We start from the raw sequence: 16,487 nt of genomic DNA, 5'->3' as shown, positions 1-16,487 counted from the left end.
TCAACTTATTTCCTCCATGGTTTGTGCTTTTTGTATCCTACATAGGCGATCTCTGTGTTCTCTAAGTCACAGACTTTTTCCTATGTTTTCTTTGAAAAGTTTTATAATTTTATTAATAAAATCATTCAGTTCAGTTCAATTCAGTCACTCAGTCATGTCCCACTCTTTGTGACCCCAAGGACTGCAGCACGGCAGGCCTCCCTGTCCCTCACCAACACCTGGAGTTTACTCAAACTCATGTCCATTGAGTCGGTGATGCCATCCAACTATCTCATCCTCTGTCATCCCCTTTTCCTCCTGCCTTCAATCTTTCCCAGCATCAGAGTACTTTCCAATGAGTCAGTTCTTTGCATCAGGTGGCCAAAGTATTGGAGTTTCAGCATCAGTCCTTCCAATGATCTCCTTTAGGATGAAGTGGTTGGATCTCCTTGCAGTCCAAGGTACTCTCAAGAGTCTTCTCCAACACCACAGTTCAAAAGCATCAATTCTTCAGTGCTCAGCTTTCTTTATGGTCCAACTCTCTCATCCGTACATGACAACTGGAAAAATAAAATCACTAGGTCTGTTTATAAAATTATTACATCTGTTACTTTAGGTCTGTGATCCAGTTAGTATTAATTCATGTATCTATGGTGTAAGATATGGATTGAAGTCCATTTTCCTGCATATTGATGTTCAACTGTTTCAGCACCATCTGTTAAAAAAAGTTTATCCCTTACTGAATTATCTTGGTACTTTTACTACAAATCAATGTACCAAGAATCAGTTGATGTTTGAGTCTATTTCTAGCCTCTGCATTTGGTACAACCAATCTGTATGTCTGTCCTTATGCCAACACCAAATTCTCTTAATTTGAGCAGCTTTAAGTCTAGAAAACACTCAGTGGAAGTCGTATAACTCGTCTATTTATCTATTTATTTGTGGCTGCACTGGGTCTCCGTTGCTCTGCAGGCTTTTCTCTAGTTGCCATGAGCAGGGGCTGCCCTCCGGTTGCAGTTCGCGGGCTTCTCATCGTGGTGGCCTCTCTTGGTGCGGAGCATCGGGCGTGGTCTCCAGGGTGCTCGGGCTTGTGTAGTTGTGGCACGTGGGCTCAGTAATGATGGTCTGCAGGCTCTGGAACACAGTCCCAGTAGCTGTGGTTCACGGGCTTAGTTGCTCCATGGCATGCAGAATCTTCCCGGACCAGGGACTGAACCCGTGTTCCCTGCACTGGCAGGCAGATACTTAATCACTGGACCACCAGGAAGTCCCTATAACTTGCTCTTATTTCTCAAAATTGTTGGCTTTTCTTTCTCGATTCTCCTGCTGGGTGTCCCCTCGTCTGTCCATCCTCTGCTGCTTCACCCGCTGCAGGACCACACGTCTCATCAGTCGCCTCACTGACTCAGCTGTGTTTATGGCCAAGCCGTGGAGTCCCAAGTCTGAATACAGATGTGGGAGGTGGTGGTTGGGCAGCCTCTTCTGGGTCGGGGCCTGGCCGGGTGACGGCCTCGTTAGCTCTTGGCATTTGGTGCTTCTTCTCCCTCTGGCCAGCTGGCCTCTCTGGTCTCTGACTTTCCCCTGGCAGCACTGCCACTCTCTTCTCCACTTCCCAGCTCTTTTGAAATAAGAAATGGGGTCCTCTTCTGGATGAATCCCAGATTCTCCTCTTCTTTCAGGCCACGCTGCCTCCTTTTTTAATTTTTCCGAATTCCCTCTGTGCTGGGACACACACACAAAACAGCCTCAGTAAATCAAGACAGCATCTGCGTGCTCAGTTGCTCAGTCGTGTCCGCCTCTTTGTGACCCCGTGGACTGTAGCCTACCAGGCTCCTGTGGCCGTGGGATTCTCCAGGCAAGGACACTGGAGTGGGTTTCCATTTCCTCCTCCATGGGATATTCCTGACCCAGGAATCGAACCCGGGCCTCCCACATTGCAGGTAGATTCTTTACCATCTGAGCCTCTATGAGCGCTTTGCATCTTTGCATATGATTAGCCAAAAGTGTTCACTGCGTGCAATTCTGTGCATCTTGGATGAATAGTTCTGCCTTGCTGGCTGGACCTTAGTGGGCGGCAGGGCCGTGGAGGACTAACTGTGATCGTGACAAAAGTCAGAGCTGAATAGATGGTATATCCACGTGGAGGCGCCTGCTGCGGGGACCGGGGTGCAGAGGTGGAAGAGGTGGGAGGGCTGCGAGCAGGAGGTGGTGTCTGTAGTGGCATACGTCCTCCCTGGGCAGCGTCTGGGGCCTCAGCTTTCCTGGGGGGCAGGGTGCCACGCGGAGGCGCCTTGCGGCCGAGGGCGCTGACCTTCTCCCTCTGCTCTGCCCTCAGGAATGAGACCGTGCTGCACCAGTTCTGCTGCCCAGCCGCTGACGCCGAGCAGAAGCCCGCCTGCTCCGACCTGGGCCCCCACAGGTGGGAAGAGCCGCTGCGCGTCCTCCCCTCCCCCCTCACCGTCCTCCACCCCGAGCAGAGCACACACCAGGGCCCCACTCTGCTTCCTCCTCCCTAGTCTCGCGTCTTGTTTGTTTTTACCTCCTTCCTCATGTTTCCATCTCTCCTTCCTTCTTCCAGACCCCAGATGAGCCATTGCTGATGTTTAGATCATTATAACACTACTGTTCAAATCCCAGATCTATAATCGCCCCTACTAAACAGCCTGTGAAAAGTTTACCTGTTTAAACATCAGGGGAAATTAACTTGATTCTATCTACATGTCTTAGTGGTGGGTTGTCCGGCACCCAAAGGTGCCCAACCAATAAGAGGACCCATACTGCCTTTCTTACTCAAGACTTGCATTTTTCTTGATAATTTTTCTCCTTCCACAAAGGAGCCAACCAAGATAGCTTTGATTTTTAGGCTTGTCCACCTCCGCTGGGTTGGCCGACCACCTGGGAAGGGGAGGAGGCACTGAGAAGTCAGGGTCCTGTCCAGGCTCTCCTCCTCGCCTGTCCTGGGCCCTTCAGGACCCGCCCTCTCTCGCCCCCCATCCTGCCCTGCTCTCCAGCATCCTCTCCTCATTGTCCTCCCCCTCCATCTTTCCTCCTCCCCCCATCAGTACTCTCTCCCTCTGTCTCCACCTGGAGCCGCCCCCTCTGTGCTGCTCACACTTTGTCCTCTTATCTTTCCCCCAAGATTTCTGTCTCAGTTCAGGACCTTTCTCTTTCCTTTGCTCATCCTTTACTTCCCTGGGGGTCAGGACACTCAGACTCTGGCGTGGAGGTGACCCCATCTGCTGTCTCCTCTTTTATGAGTGGACTTGGGCAAGTTCCTTAACTCTTCTGGGCCCCAGTTGCCCCATCTGTATGAAGAAGGCCTGTTCTATGTAGAGAACAACATGATGTACCATCTCTCTGAGCCTCTGGGCTGCTCACAGCCCAGATGGGCTTTAGGTCTGTGTGGGAGGGCAGCAGAAGGTTCTGGGCTGTAAGCACCCAGGCCTAGACCTGCACTAAGGGCCACTTCCCAGTTTAAGCCTCAGTGACCCCATGATCCTTCCCCCTTTATTCCTAGGAAAATAATGGGTAGCCATCAGAGGTAGTAGCTGGTGAGCTTGGCGATGGAAAACCTTCCCTGACAGGTGTTATTGCTTGTTTTCCCTTTGGAGGAGTTGGGGGGGTTGGGAAAGGCAGGACTCTGGAGGGGGTGTAGGAATGGAAGTGGCGGGGGGTTGGGTTAGGTTAAATCAGGGGCCCACCTTGGGGTGCTCACCTCCAGGGCTGTAGGAGGCACGGTTGTTCCCGGAGGCGACCGCACTGGGGGTGGGAGCAAGGGGAGGACGAGGCGCTGTGCTGATGCCTGGAGGACTGGGGGCCGGGCTCTGCGCCCAGGACCGCGGGAGAGAGCGGCCCCCTGGATCCCCAGGGGCTCCCTGTCCAGGGGGGTGTGTGAGCCCCCACATTGGAAATGACCCTCCTGGAAACTGGAAGGAAGATGAGAAACGAGAGAATGAGACAGTGGGAGAGGACAGGAAAAAGGGCAGAGAGTTAGTGACCCGGAGGAAGGATGGGCAGGGCCGTGCCCTGCCCCACGAGCGGCTACTGCTCAGACACACGGCTGAGGGGTCCTCCTTGGTGGGGAGAAGAGAGGAGCTATCTGGTCTGCCCGCCCTGCCCATCGGCCATCTCAGTCTGGTCCGCATCTCTTGCTGCCCCTCGAGCCCTGGCGCCAGTGAGGGTAGATGACCCAGCGCCCCCAGGACGCTGGCGCCTGGGAGGTGCCCGAGGATAGAAGTCATCTCTTGGGTCTTCCACGCCCCTTCCCTCAGCCCTGACTCCTGGTGGGAGGGGATGGGAGACTGGGGCGGGGGGTGCGGGCGGGGGCAGGGGGACCAGTTTCTTTTCCAAGATGATAGGAAATCTCTTATCTCAGAATCCCTGGGAGGGAGGTGGGAGGTTCTCTAAGTCCCCTAGGGCCTGTGAGCTCTGCCCCCTGCTGCCTCCCCACCCGCCACTCTGCGAAGGGCCGGGGGAGGGGCCCCCAGGTGTGTCCCGATTGTCAATCACTGTCACTTTCTGCTCCCAGTTGTTCCAGTTGTCCTGTCTGTCTGGTTTGTAGTTTCCTGGAGTGTGTTTCTGTTTGTCTGTCCGTCAGTCTGTCTGATGTCAGTGTCTCGGCTTCTCTGGGAGGAGTCCCCGGATGTTCAGTAGTTTGTGTATCAGTCTGTCTGTCTGTTCTTGGCTTCCTGGGGAAGTCCAGCCCAGATAAGTTTCCTCCCATCAGACACCCAACATGCCTGTTCCCAGCTCTGCCCGGGACCTTCCGACCCTTCCCTCCCCTTTAGCCTCCAGAGGGGGTAGCCAACCACCACCCCCGAGCTTCCCTAAGGAGGTGCTGAGGTCAGAGACTGGGCTGAGGCGAGGATACAGGTCCCAAGGCCCCTTGAGCCACCCTCAAGAGACCCCAGTTTGGGCTCCGAGACAGGCCAGGCTGCCCCCACCACTCAGCCTGGGTTTTCACCGGCTCAGCAAGGTTCCAGTACTTTGGCTGCCTAATGTGAAGAGCCGACTCACTGGAAAAGAACCTGATGCTGGGATAGACTGAGGGAAAAAGGAGAAGAGGGAGACAGAGGATGAGATGGTTGCAAGGTATCACCGACTTAACGGACACGAACTTGAGCAAACTCAGGGAGGTAGTGGAGGACAGGGAAGCCTGGTGTGTTGCAGTCCATGGGGTTGCTAAGAACTGGACTTGACTGAGCGACTGGATATCGACAGAACAGCAAGGCTTCAGCTGGTGGGCCTCCTCTGGGGTCTCCAGGGAAAAGCTGGGTGGTCCTTACAGGAGGCCCAGTGAAGACTTCACACCATCAGTCACAGCTCAGGGTCTCTGGTATGTGAGTGCAGGGTTGGCCACGAGGCCCCTTACCTCCCTCCTCCAAATATGGCCCAAGCCAGCAGTGATCTGGGTCAGCAGAGTGAGGTGCTGTTCCCCCCACCACCAACCATCCCCCCACCAACCATCCCTACCCAAGCTGACTGTGCAGGAGTCCCTTTCTGGAGCTGATGGGCGCATCCTGGGGACGGGGGTGGTGGTAGGGCAGACAATGGCCCATAGCCCCTTTGATCAGATGTACAGAAAAGAGCTGCTGGAGCCTGAGGTAAACCCTCGGTCCAGGGGAGACCCTTGCCCCCTCCCAAAGCCCCAGTCCTGGGGGTGCAGGGGTGCGAGCTCAGCCTTGTCCAGCTACCCCAGGGGCAGCTTTGGGGTTGGAGTCAGGGAACCTCTCTCTTGGAACCCAGAGCCTGCCCGAGAGTGATGCTCCCAGAAGTGGGAAGATTGGGAGGCCATTGGTGGGGTGCCCTGGGGTGGTTATGGGGGCCATAAGGCCTCTGAGGCTGGGCCACCCATCCCCATGCCTAGGTTCATGCAGCCTTGAGCATGCATCCCACGCTTCCCAGGTGGGAAGCAGGGTGATCAGCCTCCAGCGCAGCGAGTGGCGTGCGAGCTGGGCTCTGCCCCTCTTCCTCATGTCCCCCCACTGCCAGTAATGACAGGGCTTTATTCTGGGCGACTGAACGGGACAGTGATTGCGGGCCCTGCCCTTCTTCCCACAGGCTCCCCTCCCTTTGGGGTGCTCAGTAACCTGGGGAACAAGCAGCCTCCGGCATCTAGAGAGAGAAATAGCAGCCCATTTGTCTCTGTGGGTGGCAGGGAGCGCCCCCCCAAAAAGGAGGAAGACTGAATTCTGTTAGAGTGATGACAGGAGGTGGGGGGCGCTCAGGAGGGGGTCCCTGGGCAGGAAGCAGAACCACCCCCAGCCCTGGCGGAGGGGCTGGGGCACTCTGGGCATCAGTTCTCCAACCAGGATGGAAGAGGCACTTGGTGTTACCTAATGCGCCAGGCCCCGGCACTAAGCAGCCCTGGTATTTTGCCTCCGTTCCCTGTGGCCACCTGCAGATGACAGCTTGGGGTGGAGAGAAGTTCCGGGTCTCAGCAGAGGGACCCCTGCCCACCAGTTCTGAGGCTGGAAGGTCAGCCCAGGCTGAGCTCCCGCAGGCGGCTGCGTTGCTCGGAACTGCCACCGGGGTTTTCTTCAGGAGCATGGGAGGGATCCTTCCAGCTGCTGCATTCGACCCTGAATAACATCTATTTTCTCTGATTATAAGTTATACTTGCTAGTTGTTGGAAATGTGGAAAAAGCAGAAATATAAAGAAGAAAATAAAAATATAAAGAAAAAATAAAATAAAAATGGTCGTATAGAATTAACTGCTGTTAATGTATTAGCATGCAGCCTGCCAGGGTTTATTTTTCTAGGCTGGAATTTATATCTCCCCTCACAAAAGAAAAAACGATTCTGTAGTCTACCTCTTCTGCTCAGGGCACCGTGGCCACAAGAGAACCTGCCTTCCCCCAGCCAGTCCCTCCCTGTCCCCCTCACTCCCATCACCTGCCAATCAGCCAGGCTGGGGGCCCTGCTGGGGGCCCTGCTGGGGGCCCCTGAGGAGGAGACACCGGCTAGCAGTGGTGTTGCAGGGGGAGCCCCACGTCAGCATCTGCCACAGTAGCCAGAGGCCTGATCATGGACCAGCCAGAGTTTGCTCAGCGATTACGGAGTGATTGAATTCTCAGTCGATACAGTTTAGGCTTCAAACAGGTGGTCTCAGGGGCCCGGAGTCCTGTGCCTGCTCCACCCATCACACATCAGGCGCCCAGGCTGCCGGGAACACTGCCCCCAACCCCTCCGAATTCTGGGACTTCAGAATTGCTTGCTCTGCCCCAAAGAAGCACAGAAAGGCCTCAGCTTCTGTCACTGCATGGGTGGGGGTGGGGCAGGGGTAGGGGTGGAAGGATGCACGCCCAGCCCACCCAGCTCCCAAGCCCCAGGGTCTCCACATCTTTAGGCCAGGGTGGCAGTGGGCAGCGGCAAGGCCAAGGGGAAATTGTCTGATGTCCTCAGAGTCCAGAGATTCAATTCCAGAGGCCTTTGCAGGGGTTGGGGTCCGGCACCCTGAGCCAGGGCTGTGAAGACTGCCCCCTGCAATGCACTATCCTGGAGCAGAGCCTGGGTGGGAGTCCTGGGGTTCGAAGACCACTGTCTACTGTGGGTGCAGCAAACTGCACGTGGTGCAGAGCAGCGGGCGTGGGGAGGGGCTGCTCATCCTTATGTGAGCTCCTGTCTTCTGAGGGTTCCCAGCTTGTCACAGGAGAGCCCATCTTGGCTGACTCTATCCCTGAGGGTGGCCTCAATGGAGAAGGCAGAGAATTTGGTCCCGGAGCCAGAGACGGTGGTCTTCTACCCTCAGACCCCCTGTCATTTTACCCCTCTCTGCCGGAATCTGGGGGCACAAGAGATGGAACAGATGCCATCTGGGGGTGGTTCGCTGGGTGGGGGCGGTGCCCCTAACTCCAATGGGCATCAGGAAAGTTCTGTCCTGTGCTGGTGTCTGCTTTCTGCTCTGTGGGACACGGGACTTGTGTCTGGAGCAATCTCCCGTGTGCTTCCCGCTCAGGCCTGGCTGTCCTCTAAGATGGTCTCTCCTGTGACCTGGGTAGTCACGACGGATGCTCAGCCCCGGGGCTGCTTCCCTGGGAGCCAGGCCAGGCTGGGCCACCTCCAGACAGGCTGCTGGATGTTGGAGCTGGTTAGAGAGCCCCTGCTCCCTCTGTGACTCTGTTTTGTGTTCCCCACTCATGAGAGGGAAGAAGAATGCTAGCTGTCCTGTGCTGAGAGCCTGCTGTGTGCAATAGATACAGGTATGATTTAATTCTCATGGAAAGCTTATAAAATATTGTTGTTCCATGTTACTTATACACGAGGCTCAGAGATGATGAATGACTGGTCCCTGGACCGGTCGATGGCACAGTTGGGATTTGAACCACATCCGTTGTGGCTTCTACCACTGGCGTCAGAGGACAAAGGAAGGAAGAGATTCGTTGGTGCAGGGAGTGAAGTGTGGTCCCCTGAAACTTTGTCCCCCCGAGAGCCTGACCTATGGTCCAGGGAGTGAGAAGGTGGGGCCCTTCCCTGCCCCCGGCTTCCCCTGACCCTTGAGCAGGAGGTTCGTGTAACCAGGCTGAAGAGGGAAACGTCCAAGGGATACTTTTAGAGGATAAAAGCTCTAAGCTTTATTATTTAAAAAAATGAACATGGGAGTTCCCTGGTGGTTAGGGTTCTGAACTTTCACACCATGGCCTGGGGTTTAATCTCTGGTCAAGGAACTGAGATCCCACAAGCCATATGGCATGGCCGAAAAAAAAAAAAAAGAAAAGAAATAAACATAACTAAGACAATACTTTCAGAACAACAAAATGAAAGCTACCATGAGGACCAGCTTTTATTCATGCAGAGCTTTGTCCAGTTTTAGAAGAAGAAACAAATTTTTGCTGCATTTGCTGAAAACTTCTTATTTTAACATTATGGAGGCTCTCTTTTCATTCCCAGGAAGGGAAGGCCTAGAGATTTCTCTAACTTCACCACTTCCCGTGCTATTTTGTTTTCTTCTCTGAAAGGTCATCTTTACCTATTCATGTATCTTTTAACTCATAAGACAACCATGAAAATGACTTATCATTCCAGTAAGTGTTTCTGATGGATAACAAAAAGGGTTTCAAATCCATTTCATCGGACTCCAAATGAGGAAACGATCTTAATCTATGTAGTGAGAGGAATTGCATCCAATCAGGCGTTCTTAAAGAACTTACTGCCTTTGAGAGGCCATAAGACAGATTTTTAGAGATTACATTTGCGGTGATTAAGAAGCAAAGAAGGGACTTCCCTGGTGGTCTAGCTGCTAAGACTCTGTGCTCCCAAAGCAGGGGGCCCAAGCTCCATCCCTGGTCAGGGGACTAGATCCCACATGCCGCAACTAAGACCCAGCACAGCCAAATAAGTAAATGTATATATATTTTTAAAAAACAAGGAAGCCAGCTGTCTGTGAAGGACGATGTTTTTCGGTCTGGAACCGAGAGAAGGGTGGGGGGAGGACAGAGAAAGGGGTCTGTGGACGTCAAGGTGGTGGACACACAGGGTGCAGGCTTTTACTGTCTGCAGACGGGAGATGGAGGAGACCAAAGTGCCTTGTCCTCTGGACTTACGCTGCCTGATGGTGCTGGTGCTGACCTCACCCAGAATGAGACAAGCCACCCCCTTCTCCAGGCCTCAATGTCCTCAGCTATCACACACGGTGGTGGGAGTGGGCAGTATGAACACTCTAGTCCCCAAGGCTCCTCCCCTAGAGTGATTCTACCTGAAGGTAAGGCACTGCCTTGGCTGGAGGAGGCGTCCATATGGAGGGACCAGGAGCATTTACCAAGCAGAACAAATCAGGGTGGTGTGACCCAAACAGGAGACCCCAGGTCAGGGTTGGGAGTTGGAGGGAGCACTTATGTCAGAGGAGCCTCAGCAGGCCGTCGGTGGGATTTCTCTCTCCATCTCACTTATTAAAAGTGTTAGTCGCTCAGTTGTGTCCCACTCTTTGCAACGCCATGGACTGCAGCCCACCAGGCTACTGGAGTAGGTGAAGTGAAGTGAAGTCGCTCAGTCGTGTCCGACTCTTTTCGACCCCATGGACTGTAGCCTATCATGCTCTTCCATTCATGGGATTTTCCAGGCAAGAGTGCTGGAGTGGGTTGCCATTTCCTTCTCCAGGGGATCTTCCCGATCCAGGAATCGAACCCGGGTCTCCCGCACTGCAGGCAGACGCTTTACCGTCTGAGCCACCAGGGAAGCTGGGTAGCCATTCGCCTCTCCAGATGGTCTTCCCAATCCAGGGATCGAACCCGGGTGTCCTGCGCTACAGGTAGACTCTTTACCGTCTGAGTCAGCAGGGAAGCCTCATCTCATTTATTGTGAAAATAAAAAGGGAGGTTTTAAAGGAGACCTCCTGAGAGTACACACAGTTCAGTTCAGTTCAGTTCAGTGGCTCAGTCGTGTCTGACTCTTTGCGACCCCATGAATCACAGCACGCCAGGCCTCCCTGTCCATCACCAACTTGGTGATGCCATCCAGCCATCTCATCCTCTGTCGTCCCCTTTTCCTCCTGCCCCTAATCCCTCCCAGCATCAGAGTTTTTCCAATGAGTCAACTCTTCACATGAGTTGGCCAAAGTATTGGAGTTTCAGCTTTAGCATCAGTCCTTCCAATGAACACCCAGGACTGATCTCCTTTAGGATGGACGGTTGGATCTCCTTGCAGTCCAAGGGACTCTCAAGAATCTTCTCCAACACCACAGTTCAAAAGCATCAATTCTTTGGTGCTCAGCTTTTTTCACAGTCCGACTCTCACATCCACACATAACCATTGGAAGAACCGTAGCCTTGACTAGATGGACCTTTGTTGGCAAAGCAATATCTCTGCTTTTCAATATACTATCTAGGTTGGTCATAACTTTCCTTCCAAGGAATAAGCGTCTTTTAATTTCATGGCTGCAATCACCATCTGCAGTGATTTTGGAGCCCCAAAAAATAAAGTCTGACACTGTTTCCACTGTTTCCCCATCTATTTCCCATGAAGTGATGGGACCAGATGCCATGATCTTCATTTTCTGAATGTTGAGGTTTAAGCCAACTTTTTCACTCTCCTCTTTCACTTTCATCAAGAGGCTTTTTAGTTCCTCTTCACTTTCTGCCATAAGGGTGGTGTCATCTGCATATCTGAGATTATTGCTATTTCTCCCGGCAATCTTGATTCCAGCTTGTGCTTCTTTCAGCCCAGCGTTTCTCATGATGTACTCTTCATAGAAGTTAAATAAGCAGGGTGACAATATACAGCCTTGACGTACTCCTTTTCCTATTTGGAACCAGTCTGTTGTTCCATGTCCAGTTCTAACTGTGGCTTCCTGACCTGCATATAGGTTTCTCAAGAGGCAGGTCAGGTGGTCTGGTATTCCCATCTCTTTCAGAATTTCCCACAGTTTATTGTGGTCCACACAGTCAAAGGCTTTGGCATAGAGAGCACACACAGAACGACTCAAATCTAGGTTCAGGTCCTGGCTTGGTCACATACAAACCCTGTGACCTTGGGGCAACTACTGAAGCTTTGGGATCCTCGATTTTCTTATCTGTCCAATGGGGACAACAGTAGCACTTAGCTCTTAGGATGGTTTTGAAAGTCGCTCAGTCGTATCTGACTCTTTCGACACCATGGACTATACAGTCCATGGAATTCTCCAGGCCAGAATAGTGGAGTGGGTAGGCTTTCCCTTCTCCAGGGGATCTTCCCAACCCAGGGATCAAACCCCGGTCTCCCACATAGCAGGCAGATTTTTTACCAGCTGAGCCACAAGGGAAGCCCCTTAGGGTAGTTGGGAGGATTCAATGACGTCATATGTGCAAAGGTATCTGGTTTATAGTAGGCACTCAATAAATGCTAGCTTTTTTTTTTTTTTAGCATGAAGTATGTGCCATAGAGGGCTTCCTTAGTGGCTCAGATTGTAAAGAATCCACCTGCAATGCAGGAGACTCTGGTTTGATCCCTGGATTGGGAAGATACCCTGGAGAAGGGAATGGCTACCCACTCCAGTATTCTTGCCTGGAGAATTCCATGGACAGAGGACTCTGCTGTGTAGTCCATGGTGTCACAAAGAGTTAGACTTGACTGAGCAATAACACACACACACACACACACACACACACACAAGTGCCATGGCCCAGAGCTGTCTTTCTTTTTGATTTTTAAATTTAAAAAAATTTAAAATTTTATTTGGCCGCGCCATGAAGCACATGGTATCTTAGTTCCCCAAGCAGGGAACAAACCTGTGTCCCCTGCACTGGGAGCTCAGAGTCATATTCACTGGGAATTCCTGATGCTAGCTGTTATAAAACTGGATTTTTTAAGAGCAGAAAGGGAGAAATCAGCTGAGATCTAGGAGTTCCAGGAGAAGGCTCAGGCATGACTGGGAAATACTTAGAATGGGCCAACTCTTTCAGCAGATGAGGTCCCTGCAGCAGAGACCCTAGTATAGCAAGAGGAAGGAGACACACAACTCTGGGTCTTGCTCTCGGTTGTTGAGCTGTGCCCTTCAGGGAGAGGGCCCAGTTCCTCCTCCGGACGGCAGGCAACTGGCAGGGAGGAGGGGGCCATGTTCAGATGTTTCTACTCTAGCCTGGCCCATGATACACGGAGAGCTGACTGGAGAGAGAGAGCAAGGGTGAGGGACTCAGAATTGAGAGACTAGCTGGGGGAAGAGATCAAAGGAGCTAAAAGCCCTGATGAATGCCAATCAAGCAGGACCAGCGGGCCCTGAGAGCGGATTTTCTAGATGTCAGGGCAGGAGAGGAAATGATTTAACCAGCACTGGGCTGTCACGGTGCAGTGAGGATGTGATTAAGCGCCCAGGCATTTTATCAGGGAAATCGCACCAGCTGACAGTCTGGCCTCCTTCTGTCCTAAGAGGAGGAGACAGTTCAGCCCCTGCAAAGACAAGTTTGTGGCTTGGGGCTGACCCCTGCCCTGCTTGGAGTGCGGGGCTGGCTCCCCACAGTGGGAGCTCTGGGGCTTCCTCCCAAAGTTTTTGTGTCCTGCTTCGCTTTTCACCCAAACAGCTTTGGAGATGACCCGGGAAACCCACGGGCTTCCCTATAGCTCAGATGGTAAAGAACCTGCCTGCAATGCAGGAGACCCGGGTTCCATCCCTGGGTTGGGAAGATCCCCTGGAGAAGGAAATGGCTACCCACTCCAGTGTTCTTGCCTGGAGAATCCCATGGACAGAGGAGCCTGGCGGGCTACAGTCCATGGGGTCGCAAAGAGTCAGACACGAATGAGCGACTAAACAGCAACTACTCAGTGCAGCCATCAGGTGACGGTGGGGTATGTCAGGACAGACTGCAGGCCATGTTTCTGGAGCATCATCCTCGGGGCAGGGAACTAGCTTCTGGGAGGGGGTTGGGCAGACATAGGAGAAAGCCCGAGGTATGTCCTCAGGCTCAGAGAAGGCCAGGCTTGTGACTGTGTGCAGTGTGTCAGGCAGTGAGCTTGGAGGGTGTCCTGAGAGCTTGATTTTGCTACCGGATCCACACCTATTGGGGAGGAAATAAAACACTCAAAAATATTAGGCTTCCAGTGGCAATAAGATCGCATCACTGGTGTGGCCCAGCCTGTGAGTCTGTGTGGGAGATATCCTAAGGAAACTTCTAGATGTAGACCCCCTCCCCAGTGGGCACCAGGTGCTGGCATCTCACCGTGAGGGGCTATGATGCAGAGACGGTTTCCACACTGGACTCGGGGGCCCACCCTGAGTGGCATCCTGGGCTTGGTTCTGCGGAGGACACAGGTCCAGAGGGCTGTGATGCCTTCAACAGGAAACCCCTCCAGACAAACCAGCCCTTCCAGACCCTTCTGGAACAGTCGTGCAGCCAAATCCTGGAGTCTCCACTGAGCGGACAGGAGAGGGAGTAACTTACTCTCTCGGGGTCCGTGGGAGGAAGGGCGGCCTCTGCAAGTGGACAGCAGGGAAGACCCAGCCGCCCTCCTCCAGGGCCTCCTCCTGCGGGCCCCGGCTTCCAGCGTGGATGACGGTGGTCAGGGCGGAGAAGAAGGCAGGGAGGCCTTCACCATGTCACTGGGTATGGAGGCCGGGGTGGGGGGCGGGGTGGACGTGAACAGGAAGGTTCAGGGTGTGGGCCCAGCCCCGTGCAGGGAAAGGGAAAGGGAGGAAGCTGGCCTCTCCTTCCTTCCTGTTGTCAGAGACTTTTGCTCAAACTGTCCATCTTATGATAAGCAATCCAAGGTGCAGGGAAGCCATGTGCCTACAGTTACAGCTAGCGCAGCTGGCAGAGGCAGTCAGACCCTGCCTGGGGCCCAGGGCTCTCCACCACCACGGGCAGCATTTTCCAGCCTGTGCTTGGAATCAGCACAGGGTGAATTTGTTACAGACGCTGGCCCTCTATTCACTGCAACCCCTCCCCAGCTCCATCTGGGACCCTCCCCCCACCAAGGACACTTGAGTCCCCTTGCTCAGCCTTTCCTCTGACCATCGAAGATCACTTTATCGATTCAGGCAAGAGAGAGAAAGGAGTGTTTTAGTAAAGGCTGAAAAATCTTGAGATGTGAGGCGTTTTGTTAGCTTTTGTCTGGAAAATGCCTAGTTTCTTTGTCCCAGAAGGGCTTTCAGAAAGGCTGGCGGAGCCAGGATAATCTAGTGCAATTGGCCAGGCCCTCTGGGGGAACCCTGCCGCCCAAGGAGTCCTCCAGCCTTCAAAACGCTTCTGTCTGGGTCTCAGGAACTGCTGCTCTGGCCACTGCTCAGAGGGTAAAGTGGCCCTCCGTCCCTCCCTCCCCGCCCTGTCCCCAAACCCCCCATCAACACGCCTCAGGCTTCCCCTCATCCCTTTCTCTGCGTTTGTGCCAGGACCACGTCCCAGGCCAATCTCTAGCGGACGGGACGAGCATGGGCCTGGTGCTCCCTCCCCTGAAGTCCTCCCGGCACCCTCACAGGGCTCTTTTATTAATTAATTAATTAATTTTTGGCTGCTCTGGGTCTTTGTTGCTTCGCGTGGGCTACTCTCTAGTTGTAGACCTTGGGCTTCTCATTGCGGGGGCTTCTCTTGTGGAGCGCAGGCTCTAGGGCTCAGGGGCTTCAGTAGCTGTGATGCATGGGCTTAGCTGCTCCAGGGCACGTAGGATTTTCCTGGGCTAGGGATCAAACCCATGTCTCCTGCATTGGCAGGTGGATTCTTATCCACCGTGCCATCAGGGAAGCCTTCACACGGCTCTTTGGCAGCTCCCGGGCCCTGAGCTTCTGGTGGTGGGCAGGGTCTGCCTGGGAGCCCAGGGGGGACACCACCGCAGGGACTAGCTCCTGGCAGGGGCTGCACAGCCGCCCTCTCTGCCCTCTCATCCTTCTCAGGGATGCATTTTCCCAGCACACCAATATAGGAGGTCAACCTCATCTTCATCACTCTCCTGGAAAGGAGATATTCATACCCCCATTTTGCAAATGAGAAAACTGAGGTGCAGAATAAATATATTTTGCTTGAAATCAGTGAGTTAGAGGACCAGGGGCTCCCTCCACTCAAGCCTTCTGACCCGTGAGCGAGGATCCATCAGTGTTGAGGGAACAGTGGCCGGCGTCTGAAAGCCCGGTGGCGTGTGAACCCTGACATTTTCTTTCTGTATGACCAGAGCTGAGCTGCCTACAGCTCTTGGTGCCAGCCCTCAGTGCTTGGCGCAGTCCTCAGCACATGGATGAAACCCATGACCATCCCCCTCAGAACAGTGCTTTCAGCTCGATCCACGGAGTCTGTAAAGCCTATGAGTATGGAGGTAGGACTCGGCACGTATGAAAGCACGCCCGTTTTCTGGGAAGAGAGCCCAGAGTCTTTATCGAAGGTGTCTGGAGCCCAGAAAAGTTTTACAGGTCTGGGAGCAGGGAGACCAGGGTAATTGTGGCTGACAAGAAAAAGGAGGGAAAAAGAGAAGCTGGGCACTCATTGCTGGTTGGGTGCTCATCGTTCATTGGCGTCTCTGGGAAACAGACTCTGAGTCTAGCGTGCTGGATGTTGACTAGAGGATGCTTAGGGTCAACACGCCTAGGGGGAGGGCAGGAGCATAGCGCGGGGCAGGGAGAGGTTAACCTGCAACAGATGTCCACTAGGAGCCTGGGCTAATCCCATAGGGAGCTCTGCAGGGAGCATGACCTTTCAGATCCAGGCTGGATCACATGGCTGAACCTTTATAACCACTGTCGGCCACTGGATGTAGACTGCCCTGGGGCCCAGGAGCTCACTGCAGCTCAGAGAGTCCCAGAAGGAGCTGGGGGAGCTGACAGCTGAAGGCAAGCTTCAATAGCAGCCCCAGGGCTGGACAGGAAATCAGTCCTTGAAGAAGGGTCTGGGGCTGTGTCACCAAGCTCACCACAGTGTCTCTGCTCTTGGGAAAGGGTGAGAGATTAAATGCTATCCATTCACCCATCCATTTATCCCTCCATCCATCCATCCACCCATCCACCCCTCCATCCCTCTATCCATTTAACATTTTCTAAACATGTCTTATAAGCCAGCCTAGGTGATAAGCACCTATGATAAAAAGCTGTACACGGCACTGTCTGGGGGAGGAGAGAGACA

General features: G+C 53.5%; 1 protein-coding gene across 3 annotated transcripts in view; it reads left to right on the top strand.

The window, feature by feature from the left end:
- The window catches only part of IQSEC3 (IQ motif and Sec7 domain ArfGEF 3), an 89,446-nt gene that overhangs the window by 27,639 nt on the left and 45,320 nt on the right, over positions 1-16,487 (top strand). For 2 of the 3 annotated variants that reach the window (XM_040233705.1, XM_040233703.1), the window contains exon 1: positions 2,316-2,398. Coding sequence is in view for 1 of the 3 variants with exons in the window: in XM_040233706.1 (XP_040089640.1) it covers positions 2,315-2,398 (84 nt within the window). In the remaining 2 variants the exon portion in view is untranslated. Of the gene's footprint in view, positions 1-2,314; positions 2,399-16,487 lie in introns of those variants that run through there. The other variant, XM_040233706.1, reaches the window with a different exon arrangement.

This window comes from Oryx dammah, unplaced genomic scaffold, assembly GCF_014754425.2.
Source record: "Oryx dammah isolate SB20612 unplaced genomic scaffold, SCBI_Odam_1.1 HiC_scaffold_29, whole genome shotgun sequence".
In the NCBI taxonomy this organism is placed as follows: domain Eukaryota; kingdom Metazoa; phylum Chordata; class Mammalia; order Artiodactyla; family Bovidae; genus Oryx; species Oryx dammah.
The sequence above is the reverse complement of the archived record's forward strand: the minus strand, read 5'-3'. Positions and strand labels throughout refer to the sequence as shown.